At 45.7% G+C, this 22,319-nt stretch overlaps 1 protein-coding gene across 1 annotated transcript in view; it reads left to right on the forward strand.

The window, feature by feature from the left end:
• Positions 1 to 920: 920 nt before the first annotated feature.
• Positions 921 to 22,319, forward strand: part of CSNK2A2 (casein kinase 2 alpha 2) — a 41,521-nt gene continuing 20,122 nt past the window's right edge. Inside the window, exons 1-4 of the mRNA XM_084644817.1 lie at positions 921 to 1,105; positions 2,041 to 2,152; positions 14,276 to 14,377; positions 15,586 to 15,636. Coding sequence (XP_084500943.1) covers positions 1,002 to 1,105; positions 2,041 to 2,152; positions 14,276 to 14,377; positions 15,586 to 15,636 — 369 coding nt within the window. The 5' untranslated portion in view covers positions 921 to 1,001. The remainder of the gene's footprint in view (positions 1,106 to 2,040; positions 2,153 to 14,275; positions 14,378 to 15,585; positions 15,637 to 22,319) is intronic.

The raw sequence follows: 22,319 nt of genomic DNA on the forward strand, positions 1-22,319 counted from the left end.
AGGGCTCTATGGATAGCGGGGTGTGGGAGATTTATAGGGTTTTGGGGTAAAAGGGATTATACCACTTGGGTTTGGAGAAGGGTTACAGGTCTCTAGGAGTAGGAGGGAGGTTGGGGGTCAAAGGGATTATAGGGCTTTAGGGATAGGTGGGAAGAGCAGGGGCCGTGGGGATTTAGGGGCTCCAGAGGACATGGTTATAGGGCTTTAGGCATAGGTGGGGGTCATGGGGCAGTGTTAGAGGGCTCCAGGGGTGGGTGGGAGTTATGGGGTTGGGTCATGGGGCTCTAGGGGTGGGTGAGGCTCGTGGGGCGGGGTCAGAGGGCTCTGGAAGTGGGTGGGGGTCGTGGGGCGGTGGGCGGGGTCGGAGGGCTCTGGGGTGGGTGGGGGTCGTGGGGCGGGGTCGGAGGGCTCTGACGGGGGGCGGGGTCAGAGGGCTCTGGAAGTGGGCGGGGTCGGAGGGCTCTGACAGTGGGCGGGGTCAGAGGGCTCTGGCGGCGGGCGGGGTCGGAAGGCTCTGGAAGTGGGCGGGGTCGGAAGGCTCTGGAAGGGGGCGGGGTCGGAGGGCTCTTGGGGTCGCTGGGGCTCACGGCAGCAATAGAGCGCGAGCGGCTGCGCGGAGTCCCCCCGGCCGCAGGGGTCGCTGTGCCCCGCCCGCCCAGCCGGTCTCCGCCGCGGACTCTCTTGCTGGCTGGGCCGCGGCCGCCGGATCAGCCCCTTTTCCGGGTTCGCTGCGCTGCGCTCGGGGCCGGCTCAGGCTGCCGCCGCCGCCGGGGATCGGGCCTCGGGCAGAGACCGCGCGGGACCCGGAGCCCGGCCCGCCAGCCCCGCCCCCCCCCCCGCCGGGCCGGGACCGGCCCCCCCCCGTCCCGCTTCCCCCCCGGGCCGGCCTGGCTCTGCTGCCCCCCGCCGCCGCCCTCCTGCGCTCCGTGCCCCGCCTCGGCAGCCCCGCCGGCCCCCTCCGCCGCCGCCTCCTGCAGCCGCCCCCGCCGCTCGCCCCCGCCATGCCCGGCCCGGCCGCCGGCAGCAGGGCCCGGGTCTACGCCGAGGTGAACAGCCTGAGGAGCCGCGAGTACTGGGACTACGAGGCGCACGTCCCGAGCTGGGGGTAAAGCGGCCCCCGCCCCGAGCCGGGCTGGGGGGGGCTGGGCTGAGGCGCAGGGGACTGGAGCGGGGGGGGCTGGGCCGCAGCAGGGGGGCTGGGCCGCTGGGGACCGGGAGGGTGCAGTGGCGGGATTGGGCTGAGACGCTGCGGTGGGGCCTGGGGTGAGGTGGTGGCCGGGGCTCTGGGAGCTGGTGAATGGGCGTGGGGGGGGGCGCAGGCTGGAGATCCTCCCCCCAGTCCTGTCTCAGGGAGACCCCGCTGCTGCCACCCACACTCCGAAGCGGGGGCCAGGGGGAGCCCGATAGGCGGAGCCTTCACCCCTCTGCCAGACACAGGGCCGGGGGGGTGGATGGGACCTGCCCCCCCCCCATGACCAGATCTTCAGGTGGGTGGTGGAGTCTGGTCCCGAGTGCGCCCCAAGGATCTGCATTAGGGGGGTTGGTACTGCCCCTCATGGCACTGGGAACCTGCCCGCGAAGCCCACCCCAGAAACCACCTTGCAGTAGACTCGGTGAGAGCAGATGCCCAGGGGTGGGTGGAGATCTCCGAGCTGCCAGAGTCTCTCTTCCTTCCTGAGAAAGATATTAAAAGGATGGGGAGAGAGCAGGCTCAATGGGGGAGTGGGGTTGTCACAGTGCCCCCTCCCCTCTTCTCTGTGGGGCTGTGTGACAGAGAGGAGATGGTTGTGGGCGCCTGTGCTGCAAACTGACCTATTTGATTAAAGGCTTTTCTCAACCTAGAGAGGGCCTAGAGAGACTAGTTAGGGGATGGGTTTGCAGAATGTAGCTGTTTCAAGCCTGCCCCCTCACCAGGAATCAGATCACTTAATGCACAGAGCTGTCTCCAAGTGCTTTGGATGCAAAGGGCTAATCGGGTAGGGAGGAAGGAGAATTCCAGCCCAGTAGCCTGTCAGTTATTTTCCTTTTCGCTGTCCACAGTAATCAGGACGATTACCAACTGGTTCGGAAACTCGGCAGGGGAAAATACAGCGAAGTCTTTGAGGCCATAAACATTACCAACAACGAGAGAGTGGTTGTGAAAATCCTCAAGGTGAGTGTCCAGTTGATGATCATTAGTCTTTTTTGAGCTGGAAAAGTGTAGTGAAGGGGACATCTTGCTAGGTTTTTCGGGGGGCGTGGAGAGGTCTTAGGTCTCATTCAGTGTCTCATAAACCTGAGTTTCAGCCCTGCCCCCTCTGATGTTGGGGTGCTGGATTACATCTCTGGAAACATATTTTCAACTTGTATCCTGTAGTGATGTTTTAATCTTTCTCCTCTCCCACCCTGGGTAGTAGGAGTCATGGGGTGCTTGTCAGATTGAGACTGTGAGCTCTTTGGGACAGGAATGCTGTCCGTCCTGATGTTTGAATGAGACTGATGTGCTGTCTGCACTTGGTAAATAATATCTGGAAATGTTTGTCTAAAATGGCATGTGAACTGTCCTGTCAACAGTAATGTGAAGCCTTGAGGGGGAATCCTTCCATTAACCTTTAAATGATTGGCATTTAACTGTGACAGAGCCAGGCTGTATAGGTTTCTGGGAAAGCAAACTAAGTCTTGGACTTGGTACTCTAGAAAGTGGCAAATTCTTGGATATTTAACATTAGTAGTAAACATAATTGAAAATCAAGGCAAAGGAGGAAACTTGTTTACCATCGCTCACTGCATGGTATGTTCTGATCTGGTAACATCCCCATAGATAGTGGCACGTTAAAGACACAACTACAGAGGTAACTATTAAAATCCTAATGGTTTGGGACAGCCAAGTGCTCCATAGTGGCATGTGGGGAGTGCAGTTTCTGATATCTGCGAGCACTGGAAGCAGCATGCTCAGCCTGTGAAAGAACCAATAACTGCATTATTTAGCAGCAGACCATTCAGCTGATTAAGGAAGGATATTAAAGGGGAGAGAAATAAGAGACTGATGAATTAACAGAATGCTTTGAATCATAGAATAGAATCATAGAATATCAGGGTTGGAAGGGACCTCAGGAGGTCATCTAGTCCAGCCCCCTGCTCAAAGCAGGACCAATCCCCAATTAAATCATTTGGCTTTGCAGTGGTTGGCAGCTGCAGTCCTTGTCCACCATCATTTTCTTGCTTTCCCTCCTAATGTACAGAAGCCCGCTTCCAACACTAGAAATGCTGAGAACTCCGACATGCATCAATCCTCAGTGCTACAGTTGGGGAAGGCTGGCTGTACTTAAGGAGTGGCCCCTCAGCCGCTGTGGCTAGTAGCTAACTGCCATACAGGCATGGCTCTTTTTGGCAGAGCAGCATGTATCTGTCAGCCTGCGAATTGGCTACTAGGTCTGACAGAGTTTGCTCCAACAAAATTCCCTTGGTAGCCCAGGCTGTTCTGATTGCTTGGCTGGCCAATAAGCATTGGCTCTGATCCTTTCCTTTCTCCTTCAGGACCAGTTGGTCTGCTCATCCAGGGCCTCTGATTTCTTAACTGGGGTTCAGAATTAAGGTGGCAGTGATCTGAATCTTCAGTGAGTGTCTCCACACCAAACAGTTGGCTAGTATGTAGAAGTGAGGCTTGCATGTTGTAGCTGAATTTTTTTGGTTTACTGTTCAGGCCTGTCCCTCCTTTGAATGCTGCTGCCATGATCTACGCATTTGTTTGTCACTCTAAGGGCACAAAAGTCAGCATTTAAAGAGAGAATATTAAAAGGTAGCCAGAGTATAATTGTCATATGGAGAGATGTCTCTAGGCTAAGCACAGGAAACCATATGCTTATGTTTACCACCAGTCTGGCAAATCCACCCTACGGCTTTGGTGGTGGACCTTCAGATGGCTGATCCAGTGCCAGGAGAACCCATGTATCACCATATGCAAATGGGTGCCAGTGAGCCACTGCTGCGAGGAAAGGGTCTTCTGAAATCTTCCTGTCTCTCTTCCTCCCCCTTCCTGCCCAAAGGGCCTGCAGTGGGATGATATCTTCTTCCTGTTGTAGACTGGATCCATGTCCATTTTGGGAGCCTGTCAGCATCACTTGTGAGTCAGTTGGAGAGAGTCATTTGAGCAAGGCAAGGCGTTCCCTTTCCCCAGGGTCTGAGTGTGCTGCTCCAGCAATGCGCCTAGTGTCTGCTGGGCCTGGAAGTGAGATTGAACTGTCAGTGTGTTTTGCTGCCCTTAGGCCTCAGGCTGACATTGTTCACTTCCGTGTGTAAACAGCATTCCTGGAGTCACATTGTGAAAGCAGGAAATACAGGAAGATAAAGATGAGCTTTCTTCAAAGTGGAAACTGGATCAGTAAAAGGCAACTTTCAGATTGCCACCTTGTGTGTGATGCAAAATCATAGCACATGTAGATAATACGTCACAATCTGATCTACATGGATTACTTAGTTTCCTGTCACTACGTCTGTAATAATTAAGCCTATTTGTGTATTCTTGAGTTTTAGTAAATAGAATGCCTCTTTCTGGCCCTCAGAATTCAGCCTCTCGTCTGTGAAAGGAAAAATTAAACCAGAATTTAACACGTGCGTGTGGCTTAAAAAAATCACTTGCTGGTGGATAAACCTATTTAGCATCTTAATTTTTTGTCACATTTCTTGCAGTGCAGAGCTGTTTGTATGTATTGCTGCACCCTCTAATGGGGTGCTCCCCTAGTCCTCGTTCAGTGTGCAGCTTGACACAGTGCTTCATGAACTAGACAAAAAGAACAGGAGGACTTGGGGCACCTTAGAGACTAACCTATTTATTTGAGCATAAGCTTTCGTGAGCTACAGCTCATTTCATCGGATGCTGTAGTTCACGAAAGCTTATGCTCAAATAAATGGGTTAGTCTCTAAGGCGCCACAAGTCCTCCTGTTCTTTTTGCGAATGCAGACTAGCACGGCTGCTACTCTGAAACCTGTTAACTAGACAGGTGTTCAATATTTTTACCGTCACTGTTCAGTACAGCCCCATGTCTTATCTGCTGTATGCCACACTGCACTGATGTATTCTTTATAGGCTTTTCTGTGGCTCTTACCACCGTAATGGCTGAGTTCCTGACCTCACCCCTGTGATATCAGGAAGTTTTATCGTGGTTTCTCAGATGCAAAACTGAGCTACAGAGGGGATGGGGTGGGGAGGGGAGAGAGAGAGACTTGTCAGAAGTCGCACAGAAAGTCTGTGAAAGAGGCAAGAATACAGCCTAGATTTCCTAAGTCCCAGTCCTCTGCCTTAACCATTCTTCTCCCATAGCCTCTTGCCTCATTTGGTACATGCCAAATAGCTTTTACAGTGAATGAGGGCAGGATGCTGCGGGCTCCAACTTCATTTCTGGACACGCCATACAACTGTGGTGAATAAGGCAGGATGCTCTGGACCATGTCCTATTTCACTACAAAACCTTGCCTCATTCACTGTGAGCATGTCATTAGATATTTTCATAGTGCATCTGCACAAGACTGTGCCGGCAACCTTAACTTTGTCACTTCCTGACTTTTGAGTGCTTCACTTGCCAACCTTAATGCTCTTTTAATGTAACGTTTTTGAATGAAACGTCCCAAGTGTGTGTTTTATTTTAAACAAACGAAGAAAGCAAGTTCCTCCACATCCCACTGTAGCTCGACAACAATTAAATGCTCTGTGGTGCACAATATGTACAGTCAGTGAGTCGGAAACCCTTGCCTTGTCCCATGTGCGCTTTCGGAGATCACGTTCCACAGCAATCAGCTGTTAAAAGTGAGTTCCGCTTGCTTGGCCTTTGCATTCTTCCAGTGGTGCAAAGAATCTGTAAGGCCACCCGAAGCAGGCACCACCTATGAACCAGGCTGCTGAGGGTTTTCCTAGTATGGAGTATTTTTTGGGTGATGTACCTACCTCTCTGCCAGCTTAGGGTGTGTAAGGCATGCCCTTCAGTGTAGGGGAATATGGTCAGGGTGCTGCTGTGCTCCGGTGATTTCCATCTAGTGTAACTGCCTCTTGGGGGTGGGGTGAGGGAGGCATTAGTAATTGAAGTTAGAACAGCCTCAGGGATGCTCTAATTTTATGGGAAGGGCCAAGCCAATCTGAGGATCGAGAGACATGCAAAGATGGCACATGGCCACCGTTGCCTCCCACTCAGGTCCTATCCCAAGAACAGCTCAGCCGGACCAAGGATTGAGCCCTGAAATTCTGCTGCTCAGCCAAAGGAATACCAGGGCATCATCTATTTGGTGCCAGTTCCCATTATGTAATGTGCATACATATTCTCAATGGAATATCAGAGTTATCTAACATAATCCAGTGCAGATGTCCAAAGTCTGATTTGATTTTTTTTAAACATCATAACTCAAACCCAGTCAAACTGGATTTTCACTGGACCAGGGAAAGGACCATCTACAATTTACGTGCTGTACACCTGCCAAATTTCAAGTTTTCCATCACCTTCTGCTGAGTTGCTAAAGCTATTTAAAAAAAAAAAACCCCAAACTTGGCTGCAATCATTTTTTCTTAATCGGGGATGGGGACGGGACACTTTTTTCAATCCCTCTGTGCCTGAAAATGGCTCATCTGTTTTGCCTAAAACCTCAGGGAGCCCGCCCTCCCCTTTTCTGAAGGTAAGAACAAGCATAGCAAATTGCAGCCCCAAAGTTAAAAATTCGAGAAAGTTACAAATGAGTGAAAGAAGATGGGAATAGTTGGGACCATTCTAGTTAAAGTTGCCAGTGCACACCTTCTGTAGTGTCACTTCCTTGCTGATTTTCACAGCCTATGAGTTTGAGTTCTCTCTTGTGCCTGTTATCTCTAATACTGGTGTCTGCCCAAGGCAGTGACTGTGTGTGTGTATCTATCTATACATCTATCTGTAGGATTTTTCCCATTTCTGTTCTCTCTAGATTTGTATATTTTGTTCAGTGCGCTGTATGTTTTCAGACACATAAGGGAGAAGATTCTTCCCCTGAGGCGTTTACAATCTGAATAGGCAGCACGCGCATGAAGGCTAGGGAAGGGCTGCAATAAAAAGCAGAGGGATTGAATGATGAAGTGTAAGGGCTTGCGTTTCTAGTGAAAATGGAATTGTTCTCTTGCTCGTTTTGATGCTTTCAACCCTGGAGCTGCTGCATTAGCTCCTACGCCTAATTGCAGTGTGACAGTTTGGTCCGTTTCCCCCCCCCCCCCCCAAATCAGAGTTACTGGGAGGGAGGGGCCTATCCAAAGCTACTTTTAAGCAGCGGTTTTGATGAGACTACTGTACAGTATTATATTTTATCATCCTTTTTGGTTGTCATATCCTCTCAGTAGGATGAAAACCTCCTTATCTGTCTTGTTTTGTTAGATTCTCTGAGAACCACTGTATGATTTTCTTTGAAGGCTAGAGTCTTTATAAGCCTTTTTGAAGAAACTAACTTTAAGACACTTAAATGACTTTCGTATTGGTGTGAAGAAGAGAGCCTGGAGTAGGATCAGATGTGTCACTGGTTCCTCATGGCTGCAGCTTTTGACTCAGTCACCATCTCCATCCTAAAAACTGAGCTTGTACCAAAGCATATTCCTGGTAGTTCTGTGCCTTCCCCTCTACTCTTTCAATTGTGCTGTGAAGAAGTGCCTCCTTTCTCTTGGCCCAAAGCATCTGCCTGTTGCATATTCCACAACACTCGTTTAAACATATCACTGATGTTTAGCGAAAACACGCAGAGAAACTATGAAATACACAGGCGGTGGAGCAATCTATGCTGTTAGCCTTGTGCGGTTTAAAGCTTATTCTGTTGCCAGAGTCCCATTTTTGAATGGTGTTGTGACTGATTAAAATCGTGTACTTGATTTAAAGTGGTAATACAAAGATGTCACTCAGTTGCACCAAACAGCTACTGATTTATCATACAACAAGGTCAATTGGTTAGTTAAGAACTAGGAGAGAGTTCTTAGCTGGGTGTTGGCAAAGTGGGCGTGTAATCAGTCTGTTCACGCTGGCATTGGACAGAACCTTGGTAAATAAGTTCTGTTAGGCTGGTCCAGGAAGGAGGATCCAGGTTTGGGTCCTGAATATCTCAAGTGCAGCAGTCTTGAAGTGTCCCGGATGGAGCCCTGTCCATCCATCCTTCAGCTGAAAGGATGAATGCTGTCGGTATGCAACTTTACAGAGTGGGAGAAGAGAATTATGAAGGAAAAAACAATTTAGCATTTTCAGATGCTTTTTTTCTTCTCTTTGCTGCTCTTGGGAGTTTTCTTTTAAACTTTTTTGTAAAGGACATTTTGCAAGACAGTGAAGGCACAAATTGTTAAAACAAATGTTCGTTTTCATAACTGCTTTAAATCTGTATTACTTAGTTTTCCAGCTAACATTTGCTAATGACAAAATAAATTCAGCTGTCCTGAAGCCATTTTCCCTGTTGAGCAATCAATGTTGTGCTTAGTAGGTTGGTTATAATAACCCCCTTGGTAACAATTGTTAGCTATAAACAGACCTTTAGTACAATCTACTTATTAAACATTGTCATATGGATGCTAGGCAAGTTCTTCTGAGGCTGCACTCTGCACACCAAGATTTGCTTACTGATTCATTGGAATCATTACGGCATGTGCCGATAGGATTTGGTGAACAAAAGAATATTCTGTTTTTTTTTTTAAAGGTTGAAAATATTAGTTTGCCTGATTAATGTTGTCACTTCCCGCCTTGAGTGATGAAAGTTGCATGTGCAATCTCAAATCTGTTATAATAAGGCTTTAATTGCATGCCCAGGATAATTCTCCTAAACAGTATTCTCTACAGTTCTAGTTACACAGGCTGCAGCGTATGTATTTTTCATTCTCACGTATGTACACTGTCTTTGTCATCATCTGGCTTCCTATATGTAACCTTGTCTCTAAGGTATGTTTGTTAAACGTGGTCAGCAGACATGCACTGCACATTTTGTTTTCAGTCCTCAATACCTCTCTGTGTAGATGCAGTTTGGGAGAGGAGGCAGTTACCTACAAAAGTGAGGCCTTATTTGCACTAGAAGGTTGTGCTGCTTTAACTATACTGATGTCATTAAAGTAGTGCAAAACGCAGCACCCGGCAGGGATGCACTTACATTAGTATAAAGATGCTTTACACTGGTAATAGGTCTTCCTGTACAAGAGGAAGAATAACTATCACGATCTAAGGCACCTTTATACTGGTATAAGTAGGGCTTTTACCAGTATAGCTATTTCAGTTAAAAAAATAGAAAGAGAATGGGGGCGGGGGGGAATCACATCTCTACCTAGAATAGTTCTACTATGAAACTTGGAAGTGTCGCCCTGCCTTAGCTGTTAAGTGAGGTGCCCTGCATATACAAGGAAACGTCCGGTACTATGTGCAGTTTGTGTACTCTTCAGCTAAAGGGCTGAGATGGGCCTTGCTTGGCATTATGAGGCTAGTACCATGGCGCTCAGAGGGTACGCAGATATTTAAGGTTGTAGGAGAAAACTGTATGATGTCTGAGAGCGTGACCATAATGCATCTGTACAAGGGGGTTGAGGGAAAGTTACACGTGACCTTCAGGCTGGCTGCTCCTGACCCTTGAACATTAACTGTGCAACCCTTCTATTCCCTTAATTCCCCTAATGTAGTACCTAGAGCATCCTTTTTATAAAGGAGAAACGATAGACAAAAATGCCATAATCCTGACAGTTTGGCTAAATACTGGCAGAATGGCCCTGGGCCAATCATCTGATAAGGTATCAAGCAGAGAGCCCTCTCCCATCTAACTTTAAATAATGCTAAGCAGGGCAGGCTTACCTTAGTATAGTATACCCCAGCTATGGCATTGCCAAGGAGTACGAGAGCAGGGTTTACCTCCTGTGCTCCTTAACAGGTCAGCTGCTGTAGAAGCTCCTGGCTGTCGGGGTGGGGGTGGACCTGCTCAGGTTTGCCCTTGCCTCTGTCCATGCACACCTTGTAAAGTGCATGGCTGAGTTAGCTGTGTGTATTGTCTGGCCTTAGCTACATGCTTCATGAGCATAGCAGTAAAAATACACTGCACATGCATTGCATGCAGTTTTGAAAGGGCCCTAACTCAGTCAAGTTGAATCCAGTTATTGCTAGAGCTCTCAAAACGATTTTTTTTAATGACAACGATAACCCTGTCAGACTTCGTCTACCTGCTGGCATTTCAGCTACAAAGATTTTAGTCACTCTCTTTGATCGGAAGAGCGGCCAGTTTTTTGCTCACATTTTGAAAAGAAGAAAAACCACTTTCAGCCAGAGACCAAGCCTGGAGATTTTCATGACAAAAGGCAAAACGCTGGGACATGTATGAGTAATTGAAAAGTGGGTTAGAATAGAAACCTTTCTTCATGATTAACTGGAGCGGTCATTGCTACTGTCATGAAGAACTAAAATGTTCAGGATGGAGGAAGCACAGTACCTCTGCCTACAGGCTGGTGCTAAGGGCCTTGGAGTTAGTACAGTGGAAGGGGAAAGTGGGTTTTACTCCTCCCCCCTGTTAGACTAGGGCATGAAATACAGACGTTAACTGTCTGACATCACCTTGAGAGAGAGACAGGGAGGGTGAGGTAATACCTTCTTTTGGCCCAATTTCTGTGGGTGGGAGACGAGCTTTTGAGCCGAAGGAGAGCTCTGTGTAGCTTGAAAGCTCGTCTCTCTCCCCAACAGAAGTTGGTCCAATAAAAGATATTACCTCATCCATTTTGTCTCTCTAATATCCTGGAACCAACACCACTACAACAGCACTTCAAATGGCATCATTTTTGTCCTTTTGGCAAGTTAAGGATGCCTCTTCAGCTTCCTGGCTGGGCCTAGATATTGCAGCGTGAGAGACAGCGCAGCTCACGCAGAGTTCTGAGACTTTGTTGGTGGCCAGGTTTAATGGGCTAGTGCTGAGGATGGAGTGGCAACCTAGTTCGTTCTTTCAGTTACTAGCAACACCGGGTGTGCATCCAGTAACTGTATTTATCTATGTGCCTTTAATTCCATCTTGGCCTTTTGGTGATAATCAAACCACGGGAACAAAGCTAGAAGGTTTACATTCTGATATGGACAGAATTATAGTTCCATAATGAAACCTCTCCCTGGTGGCTTAAAAAACAACCAACCCTCCCTCACTGATTACAGTGCTGGGTGCATGACACACACAGGCGACTGTTCCCTTCCCCTGCTGCCACAGACATTTCAGTTCTGTCATTGCTACCTGTGTGACTCTTGCCTTCCATTGTCCTCTCTGCATTGGACACTGGGGAGTGGTGATGGGCCACGGCCCTGATTGACTCTTGTAACTGATGGGCATGATGCAATTTTATACGGTTGCATTATATCTTGTGCTGCAATTCATGTGTTATGGGAGCCTCAGTAACTGTTATCTGTGAGGCTTTGCTTAATTGTTTCCATAGTAAACCCATGTTTTCAGTAGTTCGTATCTTTTCTGCAATTTTCACCTTTGAGTTGGAAAATTTCTAACCTTGGTGTCTGTTGGAAGATGACCTGTTTTGGAAAGTTTGAGTTAAAATGGTTCAGCTGTGTTTGAGAGCATATGAGAGAGGAGATACTTGATCCGTAATGTAAATAAATGCAGTTGTAATGTTTTCAGAACAGCTCTAAAGCTAAAATGGTTGGAGAGTAAAAACAAAACATAATCTGGTAGAGAAATAGCCCTTATTGGGGGATAGTGGCTTTGGAGAATTCTGGTGAAAACGGGGTTTGTTTTGATTTGACTGACTTGAGACCTGACTCTTTCTCTGTGTACGTGCAGTAAAGATAGGATGATATTTTAACTCTTTGAAGATGGGATATGCAGCACGCCTGTATCTAAAACTTAATTGCATACTGCAAAATTTACTGTAGGTTCACAGTGAACTAAAGGGCTACGCAGAAGCCTTTGCCTCGTTCACTGCACATCTTGCAAAGCTGGCCAGATCCTCCCTAAGGTGTTCAGGCCACAGTGTTCTGGCTGTGTGACTATTGACTAGTTACTGTATGGAATTTCCAAAAGCCTAAAATGACTAAATTGGAGAGAGAGTTTGAGATCATGACTAACTGTATAGTAGTGTGTATTCACAAGGGGGTAGAGTTAAGGTGATATTAACTTTCTTCTCCTAATTTGTGGGTGCTTAACAGTCCCACTTTAATGTTTTCTTAATGTAGATTTTAAATATAACATATTTAATGGGAGTCTGTTAACTGAAACTTCAGTTTTTTCCTTTGGCTTTCTTGCTTTTTGAGCAGTCTGTTTACTGAGAGTTCGTTGGTTTGTATTTATGATATGCTCTTTATAGGCAGGATCTGATGGGGGTGGGGGGGTTAGTGTTCATACCTGTGAGTAAGGGGTTTTTGTGACTTTTGTTTTCAAATTGAAAGCTCTTAGAGACTTTAAAAGCCTCTCAAGGATCTTTAACTTTCAGTGCTTCAGGAGGCAGCCAAAATGAAAAAGGAACGTTTTTCAATTCAATGTTACAATGGTGAGTCTCTAAAGTTTCTCATTCTACAAACCATTTTTTTTTTTTTTTTTTGGGACAGAGCAGTATGTGAGTAGGAGAGAGTGCTTTTCATGAACTTAAATCCTTTCTTAGTACCTCACTGTGGTTCTCCATGGCTCCGTCTGCAGATCACTTGCGGCCAATGAACCATTGTTCATAGCCATTGTCTTAAAATCTTACTTGCTGCGCTGCTTTTTCCTCCAAGCAGGTGCAGGAAATGGGAGTCAACAACGTTAACTCCCCTTATGCTGAGTTATGTAAATTGTTTAGCCTAACTAAAAGAAGGCTGAGGGGAGATATGATTGCCCTCTATAAATATATCAGAGGGATAAATACCGGAGAGGGAGAAGAATTATTTAAGCTGAGTACCAATGTGGACACAAGAAAAAATGGCTATAAGCTGGTCATCGGGAAGTTTAGACTTGAAATTAGACAAAGGTTTCTAACCATCAGAGGAGTGAAGTTTTGGGATAGCCTGCCAAGGGAAGCAGTGGGGGCAAAAGACCTGTCTGGCTTTAAGATTAAACTCGATAAGTTTATGGAAGAGATGGTATGATGGGATAACATGATTTTGGTAATTAATTGATCTTTAAATATTCATGGTAAATAGGCTCAATGGCCTGTGATGGGATGTTAGATGGGGTGGGATCTGAGTTACTACAGAGAATTCTTTCCTGGGTATCTGGCTGGTGAATCTTGCCCATATGCTCAGGGTTTAGCTGATTGCCATATTTGGGGTCGGGAAGGAATTTTCCTCCAGGGCAGATTGGAAGAGGCCCTGGAGGTTTTTCCCCTTCCTCTGTAGCATGGGACACGGGTCACTTGCTGGAGGATTCTCTGTTCCTTGAAGTCTTTAAACCACGATTTGAGGACTTCATAGGTGAGAGGTTTTTCGCAGGAGTGGGTAGGTGAGATTCTATGGCCTGTGTTGTGCAGGAGGTCGGACTAGATGATCATAATGGTCCCTTCTGACCTTAGTATCTATGAATCTTTATATGGAATGGGCAGCTGATCAGTCTGGTTGGGGAAAAAAACGTTTTATTTGATAAGAACCCTCCTTCATAAAGTTTACTCCCAAAAAGAGGTTTTTGGAGTGTGTATGTTTGAAGACAAGTTTACGACAGTTTAAAAAAAATTGTAAGAATATTTTGAAGTGTGTATAAAAGCAATAACCTGTCGCCAGGTGCAGTTTTACTGCGTGTTCGCACTCCCTGGGGTAGTTGAAGGATTACATGGTGTGTAATTATACACTTAAATGTCTAAACTGCTTCATCAATGTTGATATCTGGAATTTCAGCAAATTAACTAACTGAAGGATGACTCAAGATAAGTTACTTCCCAAAGAAATAAGAACTGCACAGCTGTAGAACTAAAACACCATGCGTTAAACCGGTAAACACAGGCTGTGGTACAGCGTCCGCCATATTTACCATGTGATAATAAATGCAATAATGCATAACAGCTAACTGTTACCTTTTCCGTGTTGGGTGGTTTTCAAGTGCTTTTAGACTTGGTGATGACCACAGTACTTGTGGCTGGTTTTGTCTGTAAAGTGCTCTGCCATTGCATGTAACAGAAAAGTAACCCATCCTGACAACAGAGAATTGGCTGTTTTGAGGTGCCTGTCTGCCCTATGTCAGCCCTTTCTGAAAACTGCTGCCTTCTTGCAGTTAGGAGTGTTCTCACTTGCCCTCTGCCAAGAGGAGGGAAGTAGTTCAGTCCACTATAAATCACTGGATGAGAACTGGTGGTATCTTCTGAAAGGGTCTCACTTCTAATCACTTTTGTGTATTTAAGCCAGTGAAGAAAAAGAAGATAAAACGAGAGGTTAAGATTCTGGAGAATCTGCGAGGTGGCACCAACATCATTAAGCTGATTGACACTGTCAAGGATCCAGTGGTAGGTATCAGTATGTCCTGAGGTATCTTGTGTGCTGGGCTTGTCTTGAGCTGTAGTCTGTGGGGTAATTGATGGAAATACATGTTTCAAGTGCAAAACTCCTGTTTGTTGCTGGTTGTCTTGTCATCTTAGCCTTCATCTTGCTTTTTACATCTTCCCTCACTGAAGAGCAGTGTTGGGTTTTTAGGTTCTTTTGAGAATACCTTGATTTGGGTGACCTGGTAATCTTCCCTGTACGCCAAAATCCTTGATTCCCTTTCTGTATCTAATGATGCCTCTTGAATTGATTGGTGTGGGGGGAAAGCTTGGTGACTCAAACATGCCTCTCTCACACGTGCCATCTCTGTGTCATGGCCACTTGAGGCTTAAACAATGGTAAGATTTGTCCAGGTGAATTGATAGCAGATGCTCATCCTCCCACTTGGTTACATCTTGTTGTCTTCCTACTTAACAGCTTACTGCTTATTTCCTCTTCCTTAGAATCATAGAATATCAGGGTTGGAAGGGACCTCAGGAGGTCATCTAGTCCAACCCCCTGCTCAAAGCAGGACCAATCCCCAATTAAATCATCCCAGCCAGGGCTTTCTCAAGCCTGACCTTAAAAACCTCTAAGGAAGGAGATTCTACCACCTCCCTAGATAACGCATTCCAGTGTTTCACCACCCTCCTAGTGAAAAAGTTTTTCCTAATATCCAACCTAAACCTTCTTTCCTTCCTAAATAATATTTCTCTTGTTTGGTCTGGTTTGTTGTTTAGATGCTACGTTTGCCCCTTTCCCAGAACAAATTCTTTGGTTGGGGGATAAGGGAAGGGGTTGTTGGGTGGGGTCACATGACCTTCTAGTTCATTGACAACTGCAAGAGAAAATGATTAGCAAGTTCTAAGTATTAGCAAGAGAATGATACAATTTCACTTATCAGCTCAGCTGTGAGGAGATACATTTCACATTGCTGTGCACTAACATCTTGTGCTATCTGTGATCAACAAGCTGGAGGGGGGAAAGCGTGGTGGGAAATGCCTAGCTGGTGCTTGCTGTCTGGGTAATAAGCATGGTTTGTTCCAGCGCACTTCGGTGGCAGAGCGGGGATTGTGGGAAGGAAAGTAAATGCAAGTGTTTTTTGTCAGTTGGAAATTCTGGGGCTCAGAAAGGGCAGAAGGTACTGCTCTTGCAGGAAGATGGCTAAACCATTCATCTTTCTCTCTTGCAGTCAAAGACCCCAGCTTTGGTGTTTGAGTACATCAATAATACAGATTTTAAGGTGAGTCTGTCTTTGTACTAAAGTGGGGGAGGTGGGAGGTGTCATGGTCCTCTAAATTTGCCATGCACCAGGTTTACTGGAGACCCTTTGAAAAGCCAAGTTGCTGTTGACAACAGTGGGGAGATAATGGATTTGGTCTATACACTAACTTCCCTTGTAACTTCAGCCAACACAGATCAAGTATGGCTCTGAGAAATAAAACTCGAAACTGCTCAGCTGTCCCTCCTTGTGACTTTGAGGAGTGAGTTCCAAGGATACAGGAAAATGGGAGAGTTTACTGCATTTCCTAGTTACCCTCTCTCAACATAGCAACTGCTGCTGTGCTGTATTTTAAATCTAAGTTAATCCCTCTGCTATCATACTCTATTTATGGCAGGGCTGTTGATGGAGATGGTGGCATTGATTTGCATAGAAATCCTGCAGAGCTGGTGTGTAGAGTCGTGACTTAAGGTCTGAAAGAGTGTTCTCACTTGGAAAGATCATAGCCAAGGTCTGACATGACTGTCTTGGAGGAGATGTAAAGCTTTTCTCCAGACTGCTGTATATTCTCTGCCTTTGTGTTAGGTGGGGAACTGAGTGGAATATTTCTCTCTCCTCTGGTGAACCTCTCTGAGTTGGTCCATCAGTGAGCATATTTGCTACTGTAACAGTTTCTGACTGGGGGAAATGAGCTAATCTGCAAGAGAGTTGTGTAGTTAGTAACTTTCTGAAGTAGGTGTGGTTATCCCTCCTTGCTCCAGGTGCATTTGTATCATAAGTTATTAACTCTGCGAGATGGCCTTTTAATGAGTCATTTATAATTAATTCTAACAGCCATCAGTGAACACCCCACTGTCTCTGAGAACCGTTTTCTTACTCCATATGTAGGAAAATACTGTACTGCGATGTCGAATAAGGTGACCGAGTGTGGGAACTGTTGGTGGACGCGTGCTTCTTAGGATTTAGGCCTCAAGTACTCAAGAAATGTACAAGGAATGTCACTGGGCTGTTGCCAGTACAACTTGCTCTTACAGAGAGGAGCAGAACTTGGTCCTTCACGCCCAGATCAGCAAGGGACAGATTTTTAAAGGTATTTAGGTGCCTAAAGATACAGATAGGCACCTAATGAGCTCCTATTTAAATCAATGGGAGTTAAGCACCTAGGTGCCTCTATGTATCTTTAGGTGCTTCGAAACCTTTGGTCCCAAGGTTATTACATTGCATCCCTTTTGCTCTCTAGTGAATTTCTCTGGACTCCAGGATTGTCCCAAAAGAGCTCAAATTCAAGGCCTTTCAGAGGTGGAGTTGCTAGAGTATGGGGGAAAGGAGGAGAAGAACTAAAAAGAAGAAACCCCCTGAGTTCAGAGCTTAGGGAATAAGTGTGCCCTGTGCTCCACACACAGCATTGCGAACTTATGGTTTACCAAGAAGCTGATTAACCTTTTCCCTCAAGATGGGACTGCTAGCAACTTTGGCCCCAGTCACTGAAAACATGCCGAAAGGAATAAGGAAGCAGTATATTGGCCATGTGAAAGACCTGCAAGTTCTCTAAGCCTTGTGGTTCAAGATTGCATGCCTGGCTTCCATCACGTGGGAGTCAGTGTAGTAGCGAGTGGTGTGCTACTGTGATGCGCATGTAGTTAATCTGGCTGCAGCGTTCTGGACATTATTTACGCTATGTACGGATTTAGCAGGGAGACCAGAATATGGTAACGTGCAAGAGAATCTGTCCTGCGAGTGTTTGAGGGGAAGTGAGCATTGCCCCATTAAAGTGTTATGCAGCAACCTTTCTGGGCTAATTAAAATGACCTTGATTTGTCTGGGTTTAATTTGAATCAGCTGGATTGTGCAAACAGTGTGTACTGTTCTGAACTATGGGCTTCTGTACACACCAAGCATGCTGACTCTAGGCATTTGGCCCCAAGGACATAGCCATTTTGGTTGATGGCTGGAAATCTTTTGAAGTACTTGTTACGCTTTATTTACACTTTTTAACAAACAGCATGAGATAAAGACAAGTCCTAAGGAAGCAAATCCAGTTGTTTTTAACAAGGATCCCTTCTTGCTATCCCAAAAAGCCACAAGTGCCTAATAATCTCTCTACACAAAAATCCAAAGCAGGGCATATTTCCAAGTCAGTGATTTGATTTTCAGTTCCCCAGCTGGTGTAGCATCCGGGGAGATATTAGATATAACAACTCAAGACAAACACCCATCAGGGATGGTCTAGATAATACTTAGTCCTTCCTTGAATGCAGGGGACTGGACTAGAAGACCTCCTGAGGACCCTTCCAGTCCTATGATGCTGTATTCTATGAAAACCTACCCAGTTCTTACCAGATAATGCTGTCTCCTAAATACTGTTCTAAACATAAAGATATCTGGGAATAATGGTCAGTGGATACAGTAGCAGGGGACTTAAATGGTCTCTCCTGATGGTTTGGTATGGATTCTGTGCCACATTCCTAGCAAACTGTCATTCCCACCAAGAACAGGAATAGTTGCTTGTTTTATTTTCCCCACTGATTGCAAGCTAAGTTGTGCACTGTTATCCATGTTGTTCGTATCTGAACAAGACATCAGAAGTTGGATTGCTGAGTTGTGGCCATTGCATCAGAAGAAATTAAATTGTTTTAAAATGAATCATTAAAAAGTAAATATAAAAGCCTGAGCCTTGAGGATCATCAAGACACAAATGAGTCCAAGTTTTAAAGATTCTTTACTCTCTGACTTCTGCTGATTGATATGAGACAGAACTGGAAAACTTTGCTTGAAACTGAAAATATGAAAATCCTGTCTACACCATGAGACATTCAGCCTGGCTAGGAAAGAGTAGTATATTTGTAGCCTAAACCTCAGTTGCCTTGTTTAGGACCTACATTTTTTGAGTTTGCAGGTTCATGTATTTACATGCACAGATGACTGAGTGCCTATCTAGCCAATGCATGTGCAAAAATACACAAGAGGATCTCTCCTTTTAAAATAAAGCCCCAAAATCTGTCTCTGTACTAAGACAGGAGCGAGGTGCTTGGAGGATTGAGTGAAAACAGGTCCAAGAATCCTCATGTCAGTTCTCACTGGCTCTCCTTGAACCTTATTAATAAGATGTCTGGAGACTGAAACTGGAAGCTTTCCTTCCTGTTTCAGTTTTTTCCTTCTTTCTTTCAATGGTTCGTGTTTCTAATTCGAGTGATAGGGAATTGTCCTCTTACTCATTTCGGTGGCATTGGTCCATATGCTAAATGCTTGAACTTGTGATTGCTATAATAACTTGTACACCCAATGGCAGTGTGACAACCTTGTGTGTGTGTGTGTCAGAAAAAATTGTCAGAGCATGAGCAGAGGGTTCTCAAGCTAGTTCCAAGTGACTGTTTTGACCATGATGGGCCACTGCCAAATATTTTACAGTATTACATTTTTATCTTTCTCTCGCTCTCATTTGTAATATCCTCTTTGAAGCTAGAAAATGTCCGTATTGATCTTCTTTTCTGGCAAATGCTTTCCCTCGTGCTTTCAGTGAAATTACATTTTTGCTTAATGTTAATTGCTTGTTACTCTACTTGGTTAATGTCACTTTTTTTGGAGCAGAAGCATCGCTAGTGGTATCTGCATAACCCTGAGAATAGTGCTGCTTGGACTCCCTCAGCTGCCTCGTGGTCTGTCTTTGCAAGAGAGGAGCCTAAAACATTGTAGGACCTACCTAAACTAAAGCTACTGGAGTTCCCAGATTTAGTGACTCAAACTTTAGAATCAAAGGAATTTAAATATTTTAAAACGATAATATTTGGATTCTGTGGTGATAGGCGGCCCTAGAAATACCTTAAGTAGATGAATACCTTACTTTTTAAATTGGTCAAATTATAATCTTAAACTGCTTAATTGTATACCTGTGGGCTTGATGAGCCAGAGTTTGAAAAATCATACTTAAAATTATTTTCTCACGTGAAACGGAATGTCTCTACTTAATGAGTGGCCAATATTTCTCTTAAATTCTGTTTATACTCATGGTTATCTTTGAGATCACAAGCTACCCACAAATGATTGCCTTTAAATTGTGACTTCAGACCAAATGAAAGTCAGGCAAATGGGTATTAGGTAGAGGCACAAAGTGCCCATTGTCTTTCTGCTTCCAGTTGGAAGTTAAAACAGCTGACGCACCTCTATGGTCCCAAACTCCTCCCTTCTCCCTCAACAACCTTCTAATGATGCATATTTGTGTACTACCAGAAATGTGTGGTGCTTCATAGGTCTGCAAGATAATGGCTCTTGCCCCAAAGAGAAAGATGGAGTCTTTCGAGCAGCCCTGCACAGGTTGTGCTATCTTATTTTTAGTAGAGCCCACTTTGACAGTCAGGAGTAGAGTTTATAGGCTGTTTAGAAGAGGTGTTTGAGAAAGAGAAATGGCAGAGGTGCACGGCAGATCAGGAAGGGAGATCTAAGCTGTATGGGGCAGAGTCAAAGAAAGTGAAGAAGCTCTATCCAGATAACTTTTGGAGCAATTGGGATTATATCTCTACCCAGGGTGAAGATGACCATAGAATATGAAGATGGGTTAGCTGGTCCCTCCTCTTTCTCGGTGTATGGGGTGATGCAGGCAGGCTGCTAGGACTCCTGTGTCCTGGGATTCCCTTTAGTTCTATTTTTCACCTCTTGAGTGACAGCTTCCCTGCACCTTCCCGCACGAGCTTATGCATATTGAGGATAAATATAGTTTCCCACTACATTTGCAACGCATAAATGGGATATAAAGGCATGAAATAAAACTGTTTCTTAGCTTAGCTATAAACACCAGCAGCCAACAGGCAAATGTTTTTTCAAGTGATCCCACTGGAATGCTTTACACCTCCAAGCAGCACCCCTTAAATGCAGTACTATGTTGAAAAGTCCTAAAAAGTATAGCGCCTTATTCCAGAAATCCGTGCCCCCTGCGTAGGCAGGCAGATTAGCTCGCTGTAGTGAGAAAAAGTGTTCACTGATTAACTCCTCTTAGCCCTGCAGGGACCAACTTGGCTCCGAGAGGGAGGGGGAGCTGGTTCCCTCTTGGGCATCAACAGAATTGTTCAAGGACAATCAATTCCATCTGTACAAACCCACTGAAAGCCCTCGAGGGCTGTACAGGTGTCACTGAAGGCCAGATGGGCTTGTGGAGCCTTTGTTGCTGGTGCTGATGTGCGAGAAGGAAAGAGACCAGTTTGACTGGCAGAGCAGAGCCCACCTTCAGTTTGAAGGGCTGGCAGTTAACAGAGCAGATGTGAACAGAAAGCACCGAGATACAGAGCCTCACAGTGATGTTTGTGTCACTCTTCGGACTAAAACCACACTGAGAACAGAGCATGAGAAGGAAACTCTGGAGAGGGAACTTGGTGAGAAAGGGACCTGCCAGTGCTCTGTAAATAGTTTAAATAAAGAGAGCCTGGAACCCTGTTGGGAGGATGTTCATTTTATTTCTCTCTCCGTGGACCCAGATTTCCCAAACCTATATTCTTATTGGTGCACCATGCTTTGGAGACCTTGGCTCTGGCTTTAAAAGGCCCTGTGCTTAGCAGGTTAAAAGGGTGGTAGAAACAATCAGTGGGTGTAAAATGGTACAAGGCAGCTTGAGAGAGGAAGGCTCAGGAAGAGAGTCTTAAAATACCCCATTCCACCCTTGTGCTAAGGAGTCCATTGAGCAGTAGCATGAGCTCCTCCAGCAACTCCTCTGACTTTCTCTTGTTAAAACATAGGGAACTGTTCTGTATTTCATGTTCCGTTTGCACAAGGAAGGGTGTTGAAAGAGGCTGTTGGGCAACAAACTTCAGCTGAAAAGGCAGCCTAGCTTCAGGGGAACGGTATGGGGAGAGGGCTGGGAGGGACAATAATTAGAATACCTTCGTCAGGCTAAGAGGGGGAAAGAGTTTATCATCTCTTTCCTACTGTCTTCTCTCTCCTCTTGGGAGAAGGCAGCCCGAAGTGGGACTAAGGAGTGAGAGCACTTGTGTCTATCCCTTGATCTGACATAGACTCCCTGTGCTACTTTGGCAAGTTGCTTAGCCCCAAATGTCATTTAGGTACCTTGCTCCCATTGAAACCAATGGGAGTTAGTTACCTAGGTATTTTTGAGGATCTGGCCCTTAGTCTCTCATTTTCCATCTGTAAAATGGGAAGAATAATCTGTCCCAGCTTTCTGAAATCTGCAGATGAAAGGTGGTATGTTAATGAAGACAATTATGGTCTGTCTTTCGTGGAAAGATTAATTTCATAATCCCCCCCCCAACTTTTCAAAATGGCTTGTTTGAAAACTAAATAAATTTTCAGATGAAAGAGCTGGGCTCCACTAGCAATAATGTGCTCCAGGGCATGCGGAAGGAGGCTGCTGGTGTGCTGGAGGAGAGCAGACGGTGAGCCCCAGTAGCTGAACAGACACCCTGCTGTGGCTTATTGCTGTATCTTACAGTCTCATCCTTGCTGACTTGTGCCTGCTTCACTGAGTTGCGCTTGAATGTTAGGATCACCCTAGCTCACGAAAACAGAATTTAGTCTGCACCCCAAGAGGCACTAACCAGGTCCTGCGCTGTACCTGTGTTGTACGTCGCTGGATGAGCAGGCAGCTTATTGGAGCAGGGATGGTGAAGGCTGGGCGGTTGAGGTGTGTTGCTGAGGGTGCCTTAGGCATGGGCGGTGACTTGTTTACCTCACTCTTCAGCATTTAACACCACACCGCGCCA

This window comes from Lepidochelys olivacea, assembly GCF_965140295.1.
Source record: "Lepidochelys olivacea isolate rLepOli2 genome assembly, chromosome: 12".
NCBI lineage: Eukaryota > Metazoa > Chordata > Testudines > Cheloniidae > Lepidochelys > Lepidochelys olivacea.